Raw genomic sequence first — 21,980 nt, forward strand, 5'->3', positions numbered from 1 at the left:
CAGTAGAAAAAACATTACGCCTATGGAGAGTCCCCACAAGGATAGTAAACCAGACATGAGTGTGTGTGTGTGTGTGTGTGTGTGTGTGTGTGCGCGCAGAAGCATGAGAGTACATGTATCCTGAACAGTTAATGTTTCTCTTATTTCCAAACTCCTCTATTCATTTTCAATGGAAGGTCATTTTTGACCAATATAATCTCAGCTCAATGAGGCCTACGATTGAAAAATAAATACAAAGCCTGACCTAATTGAAAGAAAACAAGTTATCCAAAAAGTTACAAAAATCGAATCCAATATTTGGTGATAATGTAGCATAATGAGAAATTCATAAGCAATTTTTTGTAGGCCAGTCATTCTGACCAGGAACACCACAAGTGTAAGAAGGTGGTGGGGGTAAAAAAAAAATCCCCCAAAAAAGTACAAAAAATGATGGGAAGTTATTATACCCCGAGTGAGTAAAGTCAGTACGTTTTAGCAATAACATTAACTTGCATTTTCAGGAAAAAGAAAATCCTCTCCAGGTCAAAATGACTGTAACACAACGAGAGGGTTAAAGTCAGTCATACAGGTTTAGATATCATGAGAGTGAGTAAATAATGACAGGATTTTCCTTTTTGGGACCTATTTCCCAAATATTTTCCAAAGAGTTTTTTTTCCCCTTCTTAAGCATAAAATGATATATGATTGTACAGAACTCATGTGGTTGCCTTATTTAACACTGAAACACTGGTCAATTTAAGGGTGGGCAACATAACCAAAATCTTATAACATGATATAATTATTACACGATAACTAAATAACTTACTAACTATTATTTATTTATTCATTCATACTGACTATTAATAAGCAGCAAATTGGAGTTTACCGAGGCAAAAGTAATAGTTAATACTATGTTAATAGTGAAAATCGGTGCCCAAACTAAAGTGTGACCTAAATTATGCACATTTGGAAAAGAAAACATATTTATAGGCATATTTCAGTAGGTTTAATGTGATTTATGTTTTATACAGAGCATGTAATTCATTGTTTTAGACAACGGACAGCCCTAAAATGAAGTAATAATAATAATAATGCGTTCTCATGTGTAACTGTCCGTGTGTAGATGCAATTAATGCTGTAATTAAGTCGAACACGGAAATAGTTGTGCAAGCAGTCCATTTCTCTCTAGAGGTTGTTTATGGATATGTGACTATGCTCTCATTAGCGGCTTACTTCACAGCCAATCAACGCTCACAGACAGCAGCTTCACAGGCCCCACTAATTATTACACCTAATGATGAATGCTACGTGTAATAATTACTGTCACTTAGTCAGATGTATACCTTTATTTGGAAACATTTCCAGACCCGTCCAAACTTCAGAACGTCTGTACGGATCAACAACATCTTGAACAGATTGTGCATAATTACTGGTGTTTCCGTGTCGTAAGCTAGTTTAGCCAATGAGTGAGCCAATGGTGGAAGTGGAGCGGAGAACGCTTTGTCTCTCAGGAGTCGAGGAAGGGTTTGAGAGCGGCGAACAGCAGAGCTGGATGGAAATGCAGTTAGCTCTTGCTCACGCATATTACACCGGGGCATAAATCAAGACGGGGAGAGAGCAGCAAACGCATTAGACGCCCAGCGGGACGGTGTATACACTGAGTTTGAAGGGCAGATATCAGGCTGGATGGATGAGGCCTACCACACGATTGAGCTGAACTCTCAGCTGAATCCAGACTATAAGATTTCCTACACAGACATGAGACGGGTATATTGATGACTCGATGCAATCTGGGAGTGTGTGTGCGTGTGTGTGTGTGTGTGTGTGTGTGTGTGTGCGCTAGAGAAAACTAGAAAACTAGAAACTGAAATGTCACAAAAAGAAAGTATTACCTTTGTTTATCTTTGGCTTTGTCTGTCTCTTTGTCTTTAGTTCTGTCCCGTGTCCGGTCTTTGTCTCGGGTTCGGCGCTGGCCACGATCGCGATCTCTGCTGCGACTGCGAGACCTTCGGTGACGCGAGTGAGACCTCCAAGAAACACACAATACCCAAACATTACACTGAAACTGATCTAAAACATCTAAAGCAACTTGAAAAAGCAAAACCAGTCCCAAGTAGGGGTTGGGTTGAGCATGCAAAAGAAAGATTATTATTAGTGCTGTCAAACGATTAATCGCATCCAAAATAAAAGTTTTTGTTTACATAATACGTGTGTGTGTATTTATTATGTACATATAAATACAAACACATGCATGTATATATTTAAGAAAAATATGTTATGTTTATATATTAAATATATTTATATATAATATAAATGTATATACATGTAAATATTTTCAAAATATTTACTGTATGTGTGTGTATTTATATATACACTACCGGTCAAATGTTTGGGATCAGAACAAGTTTTAATGTTTTTTTACAGGAGTTTCTTATGCTCATCAAGGCTGCATTTATTTGATCAAAAATACAGGGAAAAAATGTAATATTGTGAAATTTTATTATGATGTAAAATGACGTTTTTCTATTTTAATATACATTAAAATATAATTTATTCCTGTGATCAAAGCTGTATTTTCAGCATCATTACTCCAGTCTTCAGTGTCACATGATCTTCAGAAATCAGTATAATAAGCTGATTTATTATCAGAGCTGGAAACTGTTGCTGCTTCATGTTTTTTTAGAACCTGTGATACTTTTTTCAGGATTCTTTGATGAATAAAAAGTTAAAAAGAAGAGCATGTATTTAAAATATAAATCTTTTCTAACAATATACACTACCGTTCAAAAGTTTGGGGTCAGTAAATTTTATTTACTTTTTATTTATTACTTTTATTAAAAATTTTACTTGCTTTTATTCAGCAAGGATGTGTTAAATTGATAAGAAGGGATAGCAAAGATTTATATTGTTAGAAAAGATTTATATATTGTAATAACATTTTGCAAGATTACTGTTTTTTTCTGTATTTTTGATCAAATAAATGCAGCCTTAATGAGCAGAAGAGACTTCTTTAAAAAACCATTACAAGTCTTACTGATCCCAAACTTTTGACCGGTAGTGTACATAATAAATATACACAGTACACATACATATATTATGCAAACAAAAACTTTTATTTTGGATGTGATTAATCGCGATTAATCGTTTGACAGCACTAATTATTACTCAAACTCCAAAAGGTGCAATTCATAAAAACACAATTGTGGCCAGGGTGATTGAACCTCTAAATCAACACTGGCGTGATGAAAGTCACAGAAACTAATTCTACAGCCGTGGACCTTTTTTACATTTCCAATTTTTGGCTTCAATAGCAAAAGAAAAATCCACGATAGAATTTCTACGGCTTTACAAAAGAGAGAGAAAAAAAGAAAGATGTCAAATTTTCTATCGTTATGTTAGAAACACACGCACAACAGTGTTAACTTTGCTGTAATTTAATGCCAAAGTAATATAACACAAAGTATAGTGTTATAAATGTACAAATGTAACCTAAATTGCGGGGATCAAATATCCCCACAAGGGCAGTAAACCTGAAATCGGCTATATATTATAGGGACCCACATCACACATTCATTATTACGGACCTGTTACAAAAGTAACAAACTACATAAGAAAATCAGTTTAGTTTGGGGACCAATTTTCACTATTAACTAACTATGACTTTAGTCTCAATAAACTCCTAATGGGTATGGGTTTAAGGATTAAGGGATCTAAAATATGCTCATGCTGAACAAGGTATTAATATGTGCTTTATAATTACTAATAAACGGCAATATGCTGGTAATATGCATGATAAAAAGAGCAACTAGTTAATAGTGAGAATTGGTCCCTAAACTAAAGTGTTACCAGAAAATCTTGTCATTATATTAGTATGTGCGGGAAATCTTAATAAAGCGTGTATTTCTGCCCTTCCTGAAGACTAACATACTATATTAAGCATGAACCACTATTTTGGACCATGCATTTTCATATAGCAGCTGGTCATGTTTTGAAAAGCCCAAAGATCCACTTTAATTTCACCTTGATTCATATATACTTCAAAGCAAATTTGTGCACTACAAAATATTTTTTAGGTAAAAACAAAATTCCATTATTGAGTAATTTTCCTTCCTTTGGTTCACTATTAAGTCTTAATTCAGTGATTTATATTTTGAGTGGTTGGGTTAGATTTGGCAGGAAATTTCAGGTTTATGTAATCTGTCCTTATGTGACTATAACACATCTGTAAGTAAAGAAGGTCTGCAATGACGGGGAAAAGATGATGTTTTGAAGAATACTGGTAACCAAACAACAATGGTGCCCACAGAAAAAAAATATCTTCTTCAGTCTTTCACACAATAAAGCAAATCATACAGGTTAGAAAGGACATGAGGGTGAGCAAATGACAGAATTGTAATTTTTAGGTGAACTGAAAATGTCTTTAGTCTTTAAAGTGTTGGTGTCACAAACAACTGGACCATTTATTTGGATCATGCTGTAAACCATACCAAAAATCACATCATAACTAATGACAAAAGTAAAACCGGTCCCCTTTTTGACGTGCATGTGTAGAGTTGTTACTGTGTTTTTAAAGTCAGATCATGACTAATCACTGTTTTCATGATCGATCATTGGTGTCACTTACAAGCACTCGTGCCAAAGCCTATTGGCTGCATGAAGAGGCCATTAGAGAGGAGCTCGCTATGACTGGACACATGCTGTATCGATCCTTCAGACAGCTAGAGAATACAGCGAGATTTAAAGGATTTTACTTACCAAAGCAACAGACTCCAGAGCTATACATCCACACCGTGACACACACACACACTTCTGTACTGATTCTATATGCAATAAAAAAAAGTGTACTTTTACTGTAGAATTTTTTGTAGGAAATAAACTCTCACTTTTCACACTATTTCATTTGTCCATTAAAAACCAAACAAGACTATGGTTTTACACAATCCATGCCAAATCAGGAGCCATATCAAAATATACAAGTCATATGACCAAATAATCACACCAATTTAAAAAATAACATGATCATGTGACCCTAAAATCAAGTCAACATAGCATATGTGACCCTGGACCACAAAACCAGCCTTAAGTGTAAATTTTTCACAATTGAGATTTATACATCATCTGAAAGCTGAATAAATAAGCTTTCCATTGATGTATGGTTTGTTAGGATAGGACAATATTTGGCAGAGATACAGCTATTTGAAAATCTGGAATCTGAGGGTGCAAAAAAAATCTAAATATTGAGAAAATCATCTTTAAAGTTGTTCAAATGAAGTTCTTAGCAATGCATATTACTAATCAAAAATTAAGTTTTGATATATTTACGGTAGGAAATTTACTAAATATCTTCATGGAACATGATCTTTACTTAATATCCTAATGATTTTTGGCATAAAAGAAAAATGGATAATTTTACAATGTATTGTTGGCTATTGCTACAAATATACCTGTGAGTATATTAAGACTGGTTTTGTGCTCCAGCGTCACAAATAATCTGCAACAAGATAAGGCTACACCAACGTACCTTTAACATTCTATAGCATAACAGCTATAATCTCCAACATTAATGATGGCAAATATGTCAACAACAGAAATCTATGTAAACAGAAATTGATTTTTTTTAATTATTATTAAAACACATGATTAAAAAACACTTTCCCACTATCCTAAATACACAAAATGCAATGTTTTTGCATAATTTGAAAAAAAGCTTGCAGCTTGATTTGAAATAAAGGTATTTGACTCAAGTGATTTTTTTTTGTTTGTTTTTGTCTTGTCTCGTTTTTATCTCAAGCAGGCTCTTCATTGAGTACACTAGCTTTTGATAAAACGTTAAGGGCAGAACCATTGTTAAGTGTGGTGAAAATGATGGCACAACTGTAGGACAGCTGTAATTTTTAATTCTTTACACAAATTTCTTATTAACTTATGTTAATTTAACTTTTTGTTTAGAATAAAATAGTTTTAAAACATGTAATGCTTCGTATTTTTAAAGTACAGAATTCTACAATCTTCATAGTTTCATTGCACAGTCTGCATTTGTTTATTCCAGTGCAATATCTTGGCCCATGCATTGTAAAGTCAATTCAGGGAAGATTCGTAACTGTTGTGCTACAATGTCATCATAATCTGGCACTAATGTGTATTGCTTAGGGATAGTGAAAGTGAAAACCGGCATCATTCTCTCACCCTCGTGTTGTTCCAAAACCAGTACGACTTTCTTTCTTTTGTGGAAAACAGAAGATATTTTGAAGGATGCCAAAAGCATTTTGGTGATCACTTTTTTCAAATTATTTATTTATCTAAGTCATACAGGTTTGTGACGAGTAAACAGTTTTCATTTTTGGGTGAACTATTGCTTTAACAATTCTCAGCATCGGGAAAGCTGCCAAAAACCTTCTTATGTAGGATGCAGGTAACCTTGTTTCATCAGCTTTAACAATATTCCTGACATTAGAGACGGGGTCTAGAAGCAGATCACTATTTGAAAAACCCGAGTCTGGAAAAACACTAAATCTGCAGCACTTCTATTTTTTACGTTGTTTTATCTGATCGTTTAGCAGGCAGAGCAAAAGCAGTTATAGTTACACGAGAGAACACAAGAGCGGTCTTATTTTAGCAAATGTACTTGTGGCCAGGCGCATGTAATAAACACCAGCACCGTCGGTTCGCCGCTTTTTCATCTCTTTCTCTCTTTCCGCAGCCCAGCTCACTGCTGGGCCTGTTGCAAATTAAATTTATTGTAGTTAATAGACTGTGGTGCGGCTGCTAAATGTCAATTTCATTACCAAGGCCTTACCCTTAGAGAATTATGACCTCATTTAAGGCGAGGGGGTAAATGTGTTAATGCGGGATGGCCAGATAAACACACGCGTCCAGCAGCATCATGCCAAGAGTGGGCTATTTTACATGACTTTCAGCTATTATCGCCAGAGGAAAAGCCTTCCCCTATGGCCTAGAAATATTTAAAATCCTTTTGAAAGGTGCTTTTTTTTTGTTTGTTTTTTCTCCAATCCATTAAATCTAGCAGCAACGATTGGCTCAGGCAATTTTCCCTGCAAATTATCAATAAAGTAATTACCAGTGTGTGGGAGCGCGCCGGGCGCTTATCGCCGATGCCCCCTGCCCAGCCGCGGATCTGATCCCTCCCCGCGCCGCGTTTGGGTAATTATGTGAGCAGGATGGTGTCCTGCTGTTATCTGACCATATTTTATTCCTGCTAAACAAGGTTTCTTGCTTCATATGAAATTGGATATTAATGGTGGCGAATGATAGCACTAGTGCAACTAACAGACGTAAGACACACCGCTGGAATCCTAACCTAGACAAATGATTATTTATTCCTGCCGCGGCCCTTTCTCTCTTCTTCTGCTCTCTCCTCGTTTCATTCCCCCCCACGCACACACACACAAACACACACACTCAGTCCATGCTGTAATGCAGTCAGACAGTAAACACTAATTTATTATACAGACGTTTGATAAAAAAATTTCAGTTCTCACTTCCAAATCACTGCCCTTGTACCTCATTTAAGGCGAGGGGGTAAATGTGTTAATGCGGGATGGCCAGATAAACACACGCGTCCAGCAGCATCATGCCAAGAGTGGGCTATTTTACATGACTTTCAGCTATTATCGCCAGAGGAAAAGCCTTCCCCTATGGCCTAGAAATATTTAAAATCCTTTTGAAAGGTGCTTTTTTTTTGTTTGTTTTTTCTCCAATCCATTAAATCTAGCAGCAACGATTGGCTCAGGCAATTTTCCCTGCAAATTATCAATAAAGTAATTACCAGTGTGTGGGAGCGCGCCGGGCGCTTATCGCCGATGCCCCCTGCCCAGCCGCGGATCTGATCCCTCCCCGCGCCGCGTTTGGGTAATTATGTGAGCAGGATGGTGTCCTGCTGTTATCTGACCATATTTTATTCCTGCTAAACAAGGTTTCTTGCTTCATATGAAATTGGATATTAATGGTGGCGAATGATAGCACTAGTGCAACTAACAGACGTAAGACACACCGCTGGAATCCTAACCTAGACAAATGATTATTTATTCCTGCCGCGGCCCTTTCTCTCTTCTTCTGCTCTCTCCTCGTTTCATTCCCCCCCACGCACACACACACAAACACACACACTCAGTCCATGCTGTAATGCAGTCAGACAGTAAACACTAATTTATTATACAGACGTTTGATAAAAAAATTTCAGTTCTCACTTCCAAATCACTGCCCTTGTTTTTGCACTCTGTGATGTGAGATAAAATATTTCTGAATTCAAAATTAAAACATGGCAGTGAAAGACACTGGGCGTGAGTCTTAAAACATAATGAGCTTCAATGTAACGCATAGCACTACCCCTTTATACACAACTGATAGAAGTAAATATTAAAACAAAATGCATATAAAATTAAATCCTAAATAAAACATTAAAAATGAATGAAAATTGAATAATTAAATTAACGCTATGACTAAAGTGTTTTGGGTGTAAAAGTCTGAAATGTATCAAGAGATGTAATAATGGGGTCCAGACAGAAAGAAACTCTGCAACCTCCTGACCAACATCAGATGTGTGACTTTTTCAGAAACACATTTCTATAAGCAGCTCACTGTAAAAACATTGCTGGTTTAGCTTAAAGTAACTAACCTGGTTGCCGTTGAGTTCACTGAAACTAAAAATTTGAGTTAATACAAAAAAAAAAAAAAGAGAGAGAGAGATGGGTTTAATCAGCAGAAACTCAAAGAAGTATATTATTGTCAGGCCTGTGTTCCTGTCTCTTGTGTTCTAGTTCTCCCTCGTGTTTCCTTATGCCCATATTTGGTTTGGTTTCCTGTTCTCGTTGTCATTATTCGTTGATTCCCCGCACCTGTCTGTCCCTCGTTAAGTTTAGTATAAATGTGTAGTCTGCCTCATGTTTTCTTGTCGAGTCTTAAACCTCAAACCATGTGGGTCTCCTGCGCTCCCTATGTTAGTGTTCCTTTTCATTTGGTTTGTTAATTAAAAGTCAAGTTTTGAAAGTCATCTCCTCGTCTCCTCGTTTCCCTCCTACACACCGTGACAGTTATCTGAATTCAGTTGATTAAACACAGGTGATTAAGTTGATTTCACAAGAAAAAAAAGTTGTGATAAACATTACGTGTGTGTGTGTGTGTATATGTGTGTGTGTATATATGTGTGTGTGTGTGTGTGTTATTTTCCTTTCTACCAAACAAAGTTGTCAAATTCGACTGGGGAAAATACAGTTTAAGAAATTATGTCATCCTTATGTCCTTCCAGACCAGTAGTGCTGTTATTTTTTTTCGGTAACACTTTATTTTAAGGCCCAATTCTCACTATTATCTAGTTGCTTATTAGCATTAGAGCCCGACCGATATGGATTTTTGGGGGCGCATACCGATACCGATATTAGGGAGTAAAAAAGGCCGATATCGATATATCGGCCGATATTCTTTGTGTATATTATAGTACAGTACCAGTCAAAAGTTTGGACACTTTCCCATTCGTGTGTCCAAACATTTGACTGGTACTATATATAGAATACAGTATATACATAAACAGAATATATATACATAAACACATTTTTTGCAATGATCACTCAAATGTGGTGATCAAACACTTATAATAACATGACAAAGATATGTAATGGAGGCAGGGCATTTAACAATTTAACAATAAACTTTATTATCCAAAATGAGTCTGACATCAGTGCACTGAACAGTAAAGTTGAAGTTTATTCAACTTCAATTCAATTCAATTCCATTCAGCTTTATTCCTTTGAAGTTTATTTCACTTCGGAACATTCTTTCACGGATTTGCGCTACTGTCTTCACACACAGACGGAACTTACTAGAGAAGTGTGACATAATATACCTCTGTAAATAAATACAATATAAATCACGTCTCACGCACTTTAATGCCCTTTGAATGTAACGTGTATGGAACTGGAATTATGGCGGAATATCATGTGAAGTCCACTTCGCAGGGCACTTACAGTCGAATAAGACCACGCTTGAATGCTACTGCCTGAACAAGAGACTTCCTTACTGAAGTGAAAGTGTTGGCTGGTGTCACTATCTCGCGAACGCGGCGGCGGATCTCCATCAAATTCAGGGGATCACTTCAGCTCGAGGAGCCCTCTCGAACGCCACCCTCCGCCCGGCGGGAGGCCACCGGGATAGCTTGATCGGTCAGCGCTGGACCGCAAATTTTACCACCCGTAACTCCCGAACCTCGGGGGCTATCGACGCGGGGGTGGTCTCATTGGAAAGAGGGCCTCGAGAGGTACACTCGATTCGCGTTCGAGAGGGTTCCTCCCCCCCCGGGATCGCCAGATCAGTCGGCGCCCGACCGCGAAATTAACCGCTCGTAACTCCCGGACCCCAGGGGCTATCGACGCAGAGGTGGTATCATTCGAAAGGGGGCCTCGAGTCGTACACTCGATTCGGCGTTCGAGAGGGTTCCTCCGAATTTGGTGCGAATCCACCGTGCCGTTACGGAGATATGGCCATTCAAAGTTTCAATGGTATTCCATACACTTAAGCTTTAAGCGTTTCATCCATGTTGCCAGTAGCAAACAATGGAGCACAAACTACATAATTAAACCATTTATAACCATTTAATCTGCGTTTTATGTTCTATAAAAAAAAAAATTCATATTGGTGGCATATCGGCGGTATATTCGCCGATACGATATATATCTGCGACAGGCTCATATCGGCCGATAAAATCGGCAAAATTATATATCATTCGGGCTCTAATTAGCATGCATATTACTAGCATACTGGTCGTTTATTAGCACTTATAAAGCACATATTTATGTCTGTATGATCATATTTCAGATCCTTTAATCCACCCCATACCTAAACTTAACTACCTTACTGACTAGCAGTTTATTGAGGGAAAACTCTTAATTAACAGTGAATATGTGTTCCCTATTCTAAAATGTAACCTTGTTTTTTTTTTCCGCATACAAGCCAAATTTTTAAAGATTAATTTAGTTCTATAGGATAGTTCACAAGACTGTCTGAATCAAATAAATAAATAAATAAAAACACCATAAAACATTCTTGGTTCTTGCATATGTTGTAACTGAACATACCTGAGCTGAACATTTCAGTTCTAATAAATGGAACGAAGAATGACGTTTGAGAACTATAGAAGAGGGCCAGATTTACAGCAAGTAGCTCAAAATTCATGATAAGGGTTTGGATATAAAGGTGGGTAAATAATGGCAAAATTTGCTTTTCTGGGTGAAATATTCAGCCCTAAAAGCAAAAAAATAACTATATTCTATATATTCATATTGAACTAAATTCAATCCAAAAACTTTGCCAACCTTTTGTCATTGAATAATAATTTATAAACAAGCAAATGTTGCCACTTCAGAATGCGATGCTACTGCAAGTCCCAATTCTGATTCGTAGTCTTGACCCAGCCTACACTGAGCAGTGAGCCATCTTTAGTGATTACAGATTAAATGCGCTGCTTATATTGTAAAAATTGAGTTACAGCTGAGAAAGAAACAGACTGCTACAAGTGACAGAAAAAAAACATATTAGCAACTTCTAGTCTACTCATGAAGAAAAACTCTTGACGGAAAGAAGCAACAAACAGCTTCTGCTTAATTAGCTTGACACAAGTTCTCACTATTTTTATTCCAGAGCACTGAAGTTCACCTTGAATGAGCGATGTGGGTTTCCTACAGGCACCGGCGCTCCAAACAGCTGTTCCTTCTTGTTCCCAGGCGTTTCCACGTAATGAAAAATGTTAACAATTCAGGATGTTCTGAGTGCTCTTTAAATGCAGTGCCACACAAGTGTAATTTATGAGATTCCTCTAATTACCAGAGCTGATGAGAACATTTCCCAAGCTGTTGCTTTCAATTCTTTCGCATGTTCACTGCTCCTTTTACACACACCACAATTTATCACACGAAGTTGGGGGGCTAAAAATTAATAGCACTGTAATTAAATGTTTTAATACAATAGCAACCCCACAGTTTGTATTTTGTTGAAGATTGCATGTTTTAAAAAAATTTTAATCTTGGATTAGTCCAGATGAGTGCTGGTGTAGTTACTGTGCTGAGTAGTTGTAGAGTAGTGTTTCTTTAAATGGGCGTCTGTTTTAAACTAGACAGCACCAAATATAAGAGAAATTCCTTTAATCCACCCCATACCTAAACTTAACTACCTTACTGACTAGCAGTTTATTGAGGGAAAACTCTTAATTAACAGTGAATATGTGTTCCCTATTCTAAAATGTAACCTTGTTTTTTTTTTCCGCATACAAGCCAAATTTTTAAAGATTAATTTAGTTCTATAGGATAGTTCACAAGACTGTCTGAATCAAATAAATAAATAAATAAAAACACCATAAAACATTCTTGGTTCTTGCATATGTTGTAACTGAACATACCTGAGCTGAACATTTCAGTTCTAATAAATGGAACGAAGAATGACGTTTGAGAACTATAGAAGAGGGCCAGATTTACAGCAAGTAGCTCAAAATTCATGATAAGGTTTTGGATATAAAGGTGGGTAAATAATGGCAAAATTTGCTTTTCTGGGTGAAATATTCAGCCCTAAAAGCAAAAAAATAACTATATTCTATATATTCATATTGAACTAAATTCAATCCAAAAACTTTGCCAACCTTTTGTCATTGAATAATAATTTATAAACAAGCAAATGTTGCCACTTCAGAATGCGATGCTACTGCAAGTCCCAATTCTGATTCGTAGTCTTGACCCAGCCTACACTGAGCAGTGAGCCATCTTTAGTGATTACAGGTTAAATGCGCTGCTTATATTGTAAAAATGGAGTTACAGCTGAGAAAGAAACAGACTGCTACAAGTGACAGAAAAAAAACATATTAGCAACTTCTAGTCTACTCATGAAGAAAAACTCTTGACGGAAAGAAGCAACAAACAGCTTCTGCTTAATTAGCTTGACACAAGTTCTCACTATTAACAAGCAGAAAATTAGGAGTTTACTGAGGCAAAAGTAGTAATTAATAGTGAGAACTGAACTTTAAAATAAAGTGTGGCCACACATTTTTTTTTTTTTTAAATGATGATGCATGTTTAGCTGTGATGCACATTGTACCAATAGATATCTATGTTTATATCGGTATGTGTCTGCTATGTGCTATTCTCTTTCACAGTGTTGCTGGTTAGTTTGTACAATTTTCATTTTATTACATTCCTGCAAAGAAATCCTACAAAAATTGCTTGCATTTGTTGTTCTGCGGCAAAACATGAGGGCAAATGCATTTTAGACCAAGCATGGAATGGCGACTGAGTGCAACCTGGATACACCAGGGATATTTTGATGATAAAATGATCACAGAACTATTTTTTTTTTTTGCAATTGCGAGTCTATATCTTGCAATTCCGACTTTTTTTTTGCAATTGCGAGTTTATATCTTGCAATTCCGACTTTTTTTTTACAATTGCGAGTTTATATCGCAATGCAGACGTAGCCTGAGATGATTGGAAATCAGCTCACACTTGGGCCACCCACACTTACAAGGCTGTGTCATTTAGTCGAGGTCTCACAGAACGCCCTGATCTACACTCAGTCATTCGTTTCAGAAGTTCAGGGATAGAAATAAATGTGTAAAAAGAAGTGAGGCAGCATATGTGACCGCCATCACTCGACAAGAATACTGACACCCTAAACGCTCCTATCTAACTAGCACTGAGACTGTATTATGTCTCTATTAGTGGCACAGAGGGCACCGCAAGCAGAGGTCAAAAAGAGGTAAAAGGTCAGAAAGTCAATAGGTGCTAACTCACCACTGTCAACACACACAATCATATGAGCGACTGCTCCCGTGCTTCTGAAAGATGTAGTACATTACAGATTTGTACTAAAAGAATCTGCTTTTTCTCCCCATTTTGATAAATATTCAGAAAAGTAAAATATAAATCATTAGCAATGACTGTTTTCTTTTTCTTCATATAAAGGTTCTTTCAAACAAGAGGTTGGGAGTAAAAGAAGAGTGCATTTTTAAATAATGTCGCAGGCATGTGTTTTTAATTAGAAGGTGTTCTCATGATGGTTTTTCTGTTCTTTTTATGATAAGGTATTTATGAAGTGACGGTAGATCTGAAGGTCGGCCCTTGAAGACTTTTATTGTTTAAATGTGGAGGGTTGTGTTTCAATTTAAGCACTCACACTAGAAAAAGCATAAATACTGAGACTAAGTGGACCAGCCATAAAACTACAGCACAGAGACAGCGCTGTGACAGAGAGCAGACGCTCATTCCACTACTGAAGGAAAAACCACACTTAATTAAACACTAAACGAGCATCTGAAATAGCAGCCACATAAAACCACCAATACCTGCGCAGAATGTGGTTTCGGAGCAAAAGGGAAACGTTATATTTGATAACACTGTCAGAAAAGAGATGTTTTCTAAGAAAAGAAGTCAGAATTGTGAAAAAGTCAGAATTTCAAGATATAAACTCTCAATTCCAAAAAAGTCAGAATTGTGAGACAAACTCACAATTGCAAAACAAAAAAGTCACAATTGCAAGATATAAACTTGCCATTGCGATAAAAGTCAGAATTGTGAGATGTAAACTCCCAACTGCAAGAAAAAAAAAAAATCAGAAATGCAAGATAAAAAGCTCGCAATTATGGGTTAATAATAAACACTAATGGGTTAAGAAAGCATGAAATAAATAACTAAATAGCACAGTAAAGCACTAATGTCTGCAATTCCACAAACGTTTAGTAGTTGAAGACTAAGTTGTATATTTAGGGGCCATTTACACAATACCGTTTCAACTAAAAACTACACGACAGCAGCATGTCGGGGGCCTGAAAACACAAACTTCAAAACAGGTTTCAAAGTTCAAGTTTTTGAAAACAATAGTGTTATGGTGTGTTCACACCAAACGCGAATGTAATTATTCGCGCGAGTAGATTACAATGTAGAAGTCAATGCAAAGACGCGAATGCCGGGCGTCGCGAATGTCGCAAAATGCGCCACGCGTTTGCCGCGAACGCGCGATATTAGCCTCAATCGCGTCTAGTTAAAAAAATTTTAACTTGAGAGGAAAATTCGCATGCCGCGTTCTCGCGCAAGCCAATCAGCAAAGAGCTTCCTGACACGTCCGGTTGAATCAGAAAATGGAAGAGAGCATTATTGTAGCCGTCTGTTATGATATAGGTCTGGAGCATAGAAAACAATTAAAATCAGTTGTTGTGGTAGTTGTATTTTATTAGCATGGCTACAGAGATGCTGCTATCAATAATAAAAAATAATAATAATAGTAGCCGTCTGTTATGATATAGGTCTGGAGCATAGAAAACAATTAAAATCAGTTGTTGTGGTAGTTGTATTTTATTAGCATGGCTACAGAGATGCTGCTATCAATAATAAAAAATAATAATAATATCAGTGTATATACAGTAGTAAAATTTAACACACACATTAATACAGGATCAACAGCCTAACGTTACTCATCCTCCTCTGGATGGTGCTGTGAACCTTGTCATAGGAATAACAATATACAATTATTATTATTATTATTATATTCTAATTTGTTTGCCTTCAAATTCACCGGTGTGAGTGTAATTTAGACTGAGACACTACATCACAAGTAAAAAGAGGCTAAACATAGCCCGAACCATACCGAAACCGTGACTCTAAAACCATGATACAAACTGAACCGTGAGTAAGTTGAACCTTCCACCCTTAATAGTTATGTTCATGTAAATTACAAAAATGCCATGAAAACGGTGACGTCATGTGCATACATATTCAGTCTATAGGCCTGTAGTGTTTATTTACAAAGTGACATCACCAACTACTGGCCTGGCATGCATAATACAACCATTTCAGTCGTTGTCACTGATCCGTGTGATTGGGGATCATTTTGATAATGTTGTTTGTGTCTGAAAAACTTTATTCCATTTTAGTACATTGTAGTTGTGTAAACATACCCTTAGTATACTTCTTTTTAGATAGATATATTTGATAAGCATCATATACAGCTGATGTTTATTAATCAAGCTGTAGTGTTTATAATGTCCATCACATATTGTCTGCTGAGCTTTATGTAGAAGTAGTGTCCTGTATTGTGGGTAATGTCCCCCCACCCCCCAACTGAAGTAGTTTGGATTCAAAGGGTCATGAAACACTAAACTACATTTTTTAAAAGTTTAACAGAAGTTTCTGTGTTGCACATTATAGACAACATTGTTAGTATCAGTTAATTTAAATTTCACTTCATTCCTAATGAAGTCCATTGCAGTTCCCTGGAGTGATGCACATTTATTTATGAATTTTGTCAATCATTAACAAACAAAGGCCTTATGACACCACACATGAAACGATAAACATAAATGAATCCCTAAGGACAGTCTACTCACACAGAGAATTAAACAAATATACATTGAGCTGTAAAAGCAAAATCATTATGGTAGAATTATTTTAGCTGCTCTGCCATCAGCCTGTAAGAATAGAATGCAACTCTTTAAAAAACAAACGAACAAACAATGTGTTATGCCTGTCATACAAGATTATGCAACATTTATGCAACTTAAGTCATTTGCATTTTTTTGTATTGGTGTAAAATTAAAAGATACCAACAAATGAAACACTGCACCAAGCTTTTGTTCGACAAACTCTATTTTTGTAGGCTGGCAAAGAATCACCATAAAGGACAGGGGGAAAAAAATATATGCATGCATGTATATCCTTCATGATTTTATTCTGATTTCACAGCACAACTGTGATTCCCACCAATCTGAGATTCTCATTTGTCAATGGATGTGCATTACAGCAAAAGATTAAATGTTCTCAACTCAATGTTCAAAACGAAAGAGCATCACTTTCGTTTTCCCTGTCCTTTCTTAAAACATCCACTGAAAACATTAGATTTGCAGCGTTCTGTGACGCAAAGTAATGTGTATAAATACAGAGTTCTGGCATGAAACTCTAGATGGCGCAGTCCGATAGGTCTAACTCAATCTGACCTAATGACATCAATGGCAGCAAGTCTCAGTACTTGCTCTGCCGCAGCAGCAGCAGCAGCGTAGCAGATCTATTCCGCCAAGACCAAATACATTAACATTGTCATGTACATTACCATACCAATCCCTCCGAGAGTTGTCATGACAGAAATGCATTTCACAGTAGGCAAAAAAAGTTTTTAAATTCCTTTGACTATCTGATCAGACTGCTGAAAGGACTGTTTATTTTTTAGCACTACATGGTTTCTTAGGCACTATATTTGTATAGAGTAAAAAAGCCCTGCCTACATTTCTCTTCAGAAAGACTGACAGGTTAGTAATTCACACATTTGTAGGCTCGGTACATTTCAGCCCTTGGGTAGACGCCGTCTCCTCTTGGAGCAATCAGCCCTGCAAATCCGCTAAATAGCGGCTCGTACCATCAATGCAGAGACTGCGTTTGGGCCTGCCAATTAGAAATAATTAGGCAGTTATTGCAGTGGCGAGTCTTTTTAAGTGCACATATAACGACGCAATGATGCTGATTAGTGGGCTCAGAGTGAGCGTGGCTCAAACGGCCAGCGAATAATTATGCCAGTGATCACAAAGCCATTGCGTGCCTCTGTACTTCACCTTAATGCATTTCAAAACGCCACTTAATTACGTCCCGTAATTAATCCACCATTAATTGCAGGAAGAGCCCAGTTTACCTCGCTTCGTTTCTAATTATCATCTTATAAATAGTTATGGTTCTAATTAATGTGTTCATTAGGCAGGATATTTTCTTTCAAAGTCGTGCTCGGAGCCAAAGATTCGGCATGTGCTCTCAGAAGCCTGGTCAGCCAGAAGGTGAGGCCATTCTATTCGCACTGGCTTTTATTTTACTACATTCAACCTCCTAATTGGCATTTAAAACGCAATTTGGAAGAACTTCAAGAAGGGCTTAAATTGGGGATGGATAGCAGGAAAGAGAGACCAATTCATTTTATATTAGTTTCCAATAGCAGAGGCTTGAAAAGGAGGCAGCCGCCACACATAACTTTGAATAGGATGAAATAAACGGAGCTCACGGTGAATGAGCAGCCAGCCATGTCTTTAATTCCCACAACACAACGCTCTCAATGGACGCTCACGTGACGGACAGAACACAATAATTTCTTCAAAGGTTATAGAACGATTGTTGCACAATCGTTGCAATTTTCACACATGATAGATGGACATGAGTTCTGCCTTTTGGGAAACCTAATGCTGTGAAATCTCAGAGTGAAAACATAGATTGCTTTAATAATTAAGCATCTGACCATTCACCCTACTGGGCCTGCAACTATATTCACTTGTTACTTGAGCATTTAGTGCTTACTTCTGTTCTGTACACACAGTTGAACTTGACGACAGGTAAATGGATAACAATACAAACAGCATATCAAATCACTGCACTGAGAAGCCTTGTTGCCATCCGCCATTTCATCCATCAAGCTTTACTGAACTGTCAAACACACTTTACTTTAACTTAACTGTGGTAAAACTGTGTTGTTTTGGTACATGTAATTCAGATACCAAGTATCCAGAGTGGCTAGATAATGCAGTTTTGTTTGTTCTATTCCCGAAATCTCGAAAAATGCAAGCGTTGGATCAGGCTTCTTTCTTTGACACTGACCTTCATTTATTTTACCCCAGTTTGCATCTGCAAAGTGTCCTTTACACATTTTAAGTGATAATGTCAATGTTTATGACACATGGGCTTTTCAACTTCTTGACACTCTCTGCTTGTATTTCACCATTTTCTTGTCTTCTAACATTATATTTAGTGTTTAACAACCTGATATTGATTTATTGATCGATTCTGATTCATGCAAAATTATGTTGAACTAAGATAAACTGCATTTGAAGTATGGCTGTGGTTAAGCAACTGCTGTCGTAAGGTCAATATAGTATTTACAAGAGTGAACAGCAAAAATAAAAGCAAATTTTTTGCAAATTTCTGCTCTTTACTCATCTTACGTGCAAAAATTTTTAATATTCCTTAAAATTAATGGAAAAAAAAAACAGAAATGCAAACACTATTGTGCATCCCCAAAATATACATTAATAATAAAATACGTTAAGTAATAATGGGCTTCAATGATCAAATTCAATCAATGAAATAAACCGCAAATGTCATATTTTTAAGTTAACTGCTGAAATGAGCGTTGAACTTCTCTAGTGTGTTATTTTAGCCTTTAGAGGAGATGACACAAAGTTGCATAAATAATAAAAAAAAGAGCTGCATGGATAAGTATAGACAAAAACAAAACTAAGACATGTTTAAAGTATTCTAAAGGTAAACTACCTCTTTAAACATGCTCGCTCCAGTCTGGATATGGACTATAATTTACTCCGCAAGTGACGCTGAGCTTACTATGGCAGAAACCACTCTCAAGTCTGCTCCACGAGTGTGTATTTTGATTACTATTTTTTTAATTCTCTGCTGCTTTGGATGGAAATCAATCGATGGGCATTTCCTTTCATGAATCATGTGAGAATCGAATGACATATTTCTGTTCTCTGCAGCTCTTTGCATCAATCATAACTCAGACTTTGCATGCTTTAATTTTTCCTCTGTTTTTAATAATGGGCAACATATACATCTTCACACGTGTTTTAAGGTTTAATGACCTTTTAAACTTTAAATTGCAACACATTTTAATGAGGAAAAGACTGCAGCCTGAGATCCCAGTGTACATGGAAAGGAAGATGGTTTGGCAATTTTTATTTTGCCTTTAATGCATCATTTATTAAAGTTCAATGAATAAAGACCAACTTTAAATTGGTTAAAAGAAACAGCCAAAACATGCATCCCAAGTTTGTGCATGTGCATGCTAAAAATAAGCAGGTAAATGGTGTGTCCATGTGTTTGCAGACAGCACTGCCCAGGGGAGACGGCTGCTGCTGGATGTGCTGAATGAATCGCTGGATGGAGGGGTGGGGTGATGGGGCAGCGAGAGAGAGCTGTGCTCGCGGCTAGCCAGGGATAAAAGACCCCTGCCATGTCACTCACTTACGCCCCTCTTTGGCAAATAAAAGTTTCTGACAACAAAGGCCAGCAGCGTTTGACTAGCCTTTAGAGGAGATAATAAAAAAAAGCACACACTCGGGACAGAGGGAGAGAAGAAAGAGCGAGGAGGAGGAGAGGAGAGCTGCCTCTTAGATTGAGGATACTAGAGCATGTTGATTTGATGAAACGCAGGACACACACCTGAACCATGCCAGAACACACATGCTAAAAGAAGCTTAGGCTTAGGTTTGCATCCAGTCAGCTAATGTGCATGAGAATATTGTTAGGTCCCTCTCTGGAGCTACGCCAGCGTGTTTAGGAGGGGTTATGGAGAGACAATAACCCCCACTGTGAGCCCCAGGAGCAAAGCACATGAGAGATCTCAGAGAAAAAAACAAAACCTAGCTGATTTCCTGCTCCTTCTGTAGAAAATACATGCAATAGCTAGCCATTCAAAGAAAAAACAGCAACAATAAAAAAAAAAAGAAAATCAAACAAAGATCACTGCTATATCATATGCCACCATATCGCTGATCTTTCTCCCTCTAACGAAGAAAATGGTCAAACATGTAATGAACAGTCTTATACATATCGCTCTGGGGGTGTCATAGTTAGTTAATTATTTCGCTGTATTGCTATTGTTTGTTCTACATCTCTGACACAAATTCCCACGCAGGCGGTGCAACTAAGATATGCTATGATGAAATAATTTTTTCATGTTTAATAGAGGGCTAGATGATCATAGTTAGTTAATTATTTCGCTGTATTGCTATTGTTTGTTCTAACTTAAAATGATGCATCTGTTGGGTCACAACGTATGTGTTATGTCAGGGAATCGGTCGCAATGAGCTTGTGTTTCATTGTAAAGCAGACACAATTAAGTATTTCTGGTGGTTGTGGTGGTATCACTTGTCTGTATTTGTGGTAAAACTGCTGCCTAAGACATATTTATTTCCTGGATGTCAGATTTTCGAATTTGGTGGCTATGCGATTTTGTTTTATTCAATACTCTGCCATCTGTATTTGCTAAGTGATGTCTGAATCACATTCACAAGATGAGTGCCAATTAACGTCAGAACACTTGGTTTTGCAGATTGGCATTGATCATAATTTCATTTCCCTTGTGAATGCTGACTCTTTAGTTTGTGTGCATTGTGTACTCCTGATATAGAATAGAGATAAAGCCAGAAATTACTACTTCTTTAGGCGGTTTTAGGTTACAGTCTTGCTTGAACAAACTACATTTCCCATTATTCTTTGTAATCGCCCCCTTTCGTCACCTCGGCCGCCCCCTCATCAGTGCTGCGCTGGCGCCGGCTCAGCGTAGGTACCTTCCAAACACAAAATTTATATAATATGGTGCATGCAATTCATGTCTGATGTCTGAATCACATTCACAAGATGAGTGCCAATTAACGTCAGAACACTTGGTTTTGCAGATTGGCATTGATCATAATTTCATTTCCCTTGTGAATGCTGACTCTTTAGTTTGTGTGCATTGTGTACTCCTGATATAGAATAGAGATGAAGCCAGAAATTACTACTTCTTTAGCCGGTTTCAGGTTACAGTCTTGCTTGAACAAACTACATTTCCCATTACCCTGAAACGAAAGCAAGAGCACTCTCAGTTGATACTGTAACAATGTAATATTATTGGCGAAACAGATTTAGCAAAAGCTCCATTGCGTTTTTCAGTTTGAGTTCCAGAGAACATCAAATGTTCCTATTTACAGCGTTCTTTTGCAGTTTTTTTAAATACGCGATATTCTCTGAATCTGCGATGGACACGGGACAAAAATGTGGCATGTCAGAAGAGATATGCGCAATGTAAAAGCAAACTAACAGATTACTACACTGTAAAAAATAACCGTGAATTTAACGGTAAAAGACTGTAAAAATGCTACAGTAAAAACCTGTTAAATGGTTAACAGTAAATTCCCCTACTGTATACGGTGACAAACTGTATTGGACATTACATGTATTGGACATTAATTTTACGGTAGTATACCGTTT

At 37.1% G+C, this 21,980-nt stretch overlaps 1 protein-coding gene across 1 annotated transcript in view; it reads right to left on the reverse strand.

The window, feature by feature from the left end:
• The window catches only part of LOC107709008 (serine/Arginine-related protein 53-like), a gene marked incomplete at its 3' end in the record, with an annotated part of 77,088 nt that overhangs the window by 45,521 nt on the left and 9,587 nt on the right, over positions 1-21,980 (reverse strand). Inside the window, exon 3 of the mRNA XM_016513404.1 lies at positions 1,872-2,006. Within this exon, the coding sequence (XP_016368890.1) occupies positions 1,872-2,006 (135 nt within the window). The remainder of the gene's footprint in view (positions 1-1,871; positions 2,007-21,980) is intronic.

This window comes from Sinocyclocheilus rhinocerous, unplaced genomic scaffold (assembly GCF_001515625.1).
Source record: "Sinocyclocheilus rhinocerous isolate Xijiao unplaced genomic scaffold, SAMN03320098_v1.1 scaffold2131, whole genome shotgun sequence".
Lineage (NCBI taxonomy): Eukaryota > Metazoa > Chordata > Actinopteri > Cypriniformes > Cyprinidae > Sinocyclocheilus > Sinocyclocheilus rhinocerous.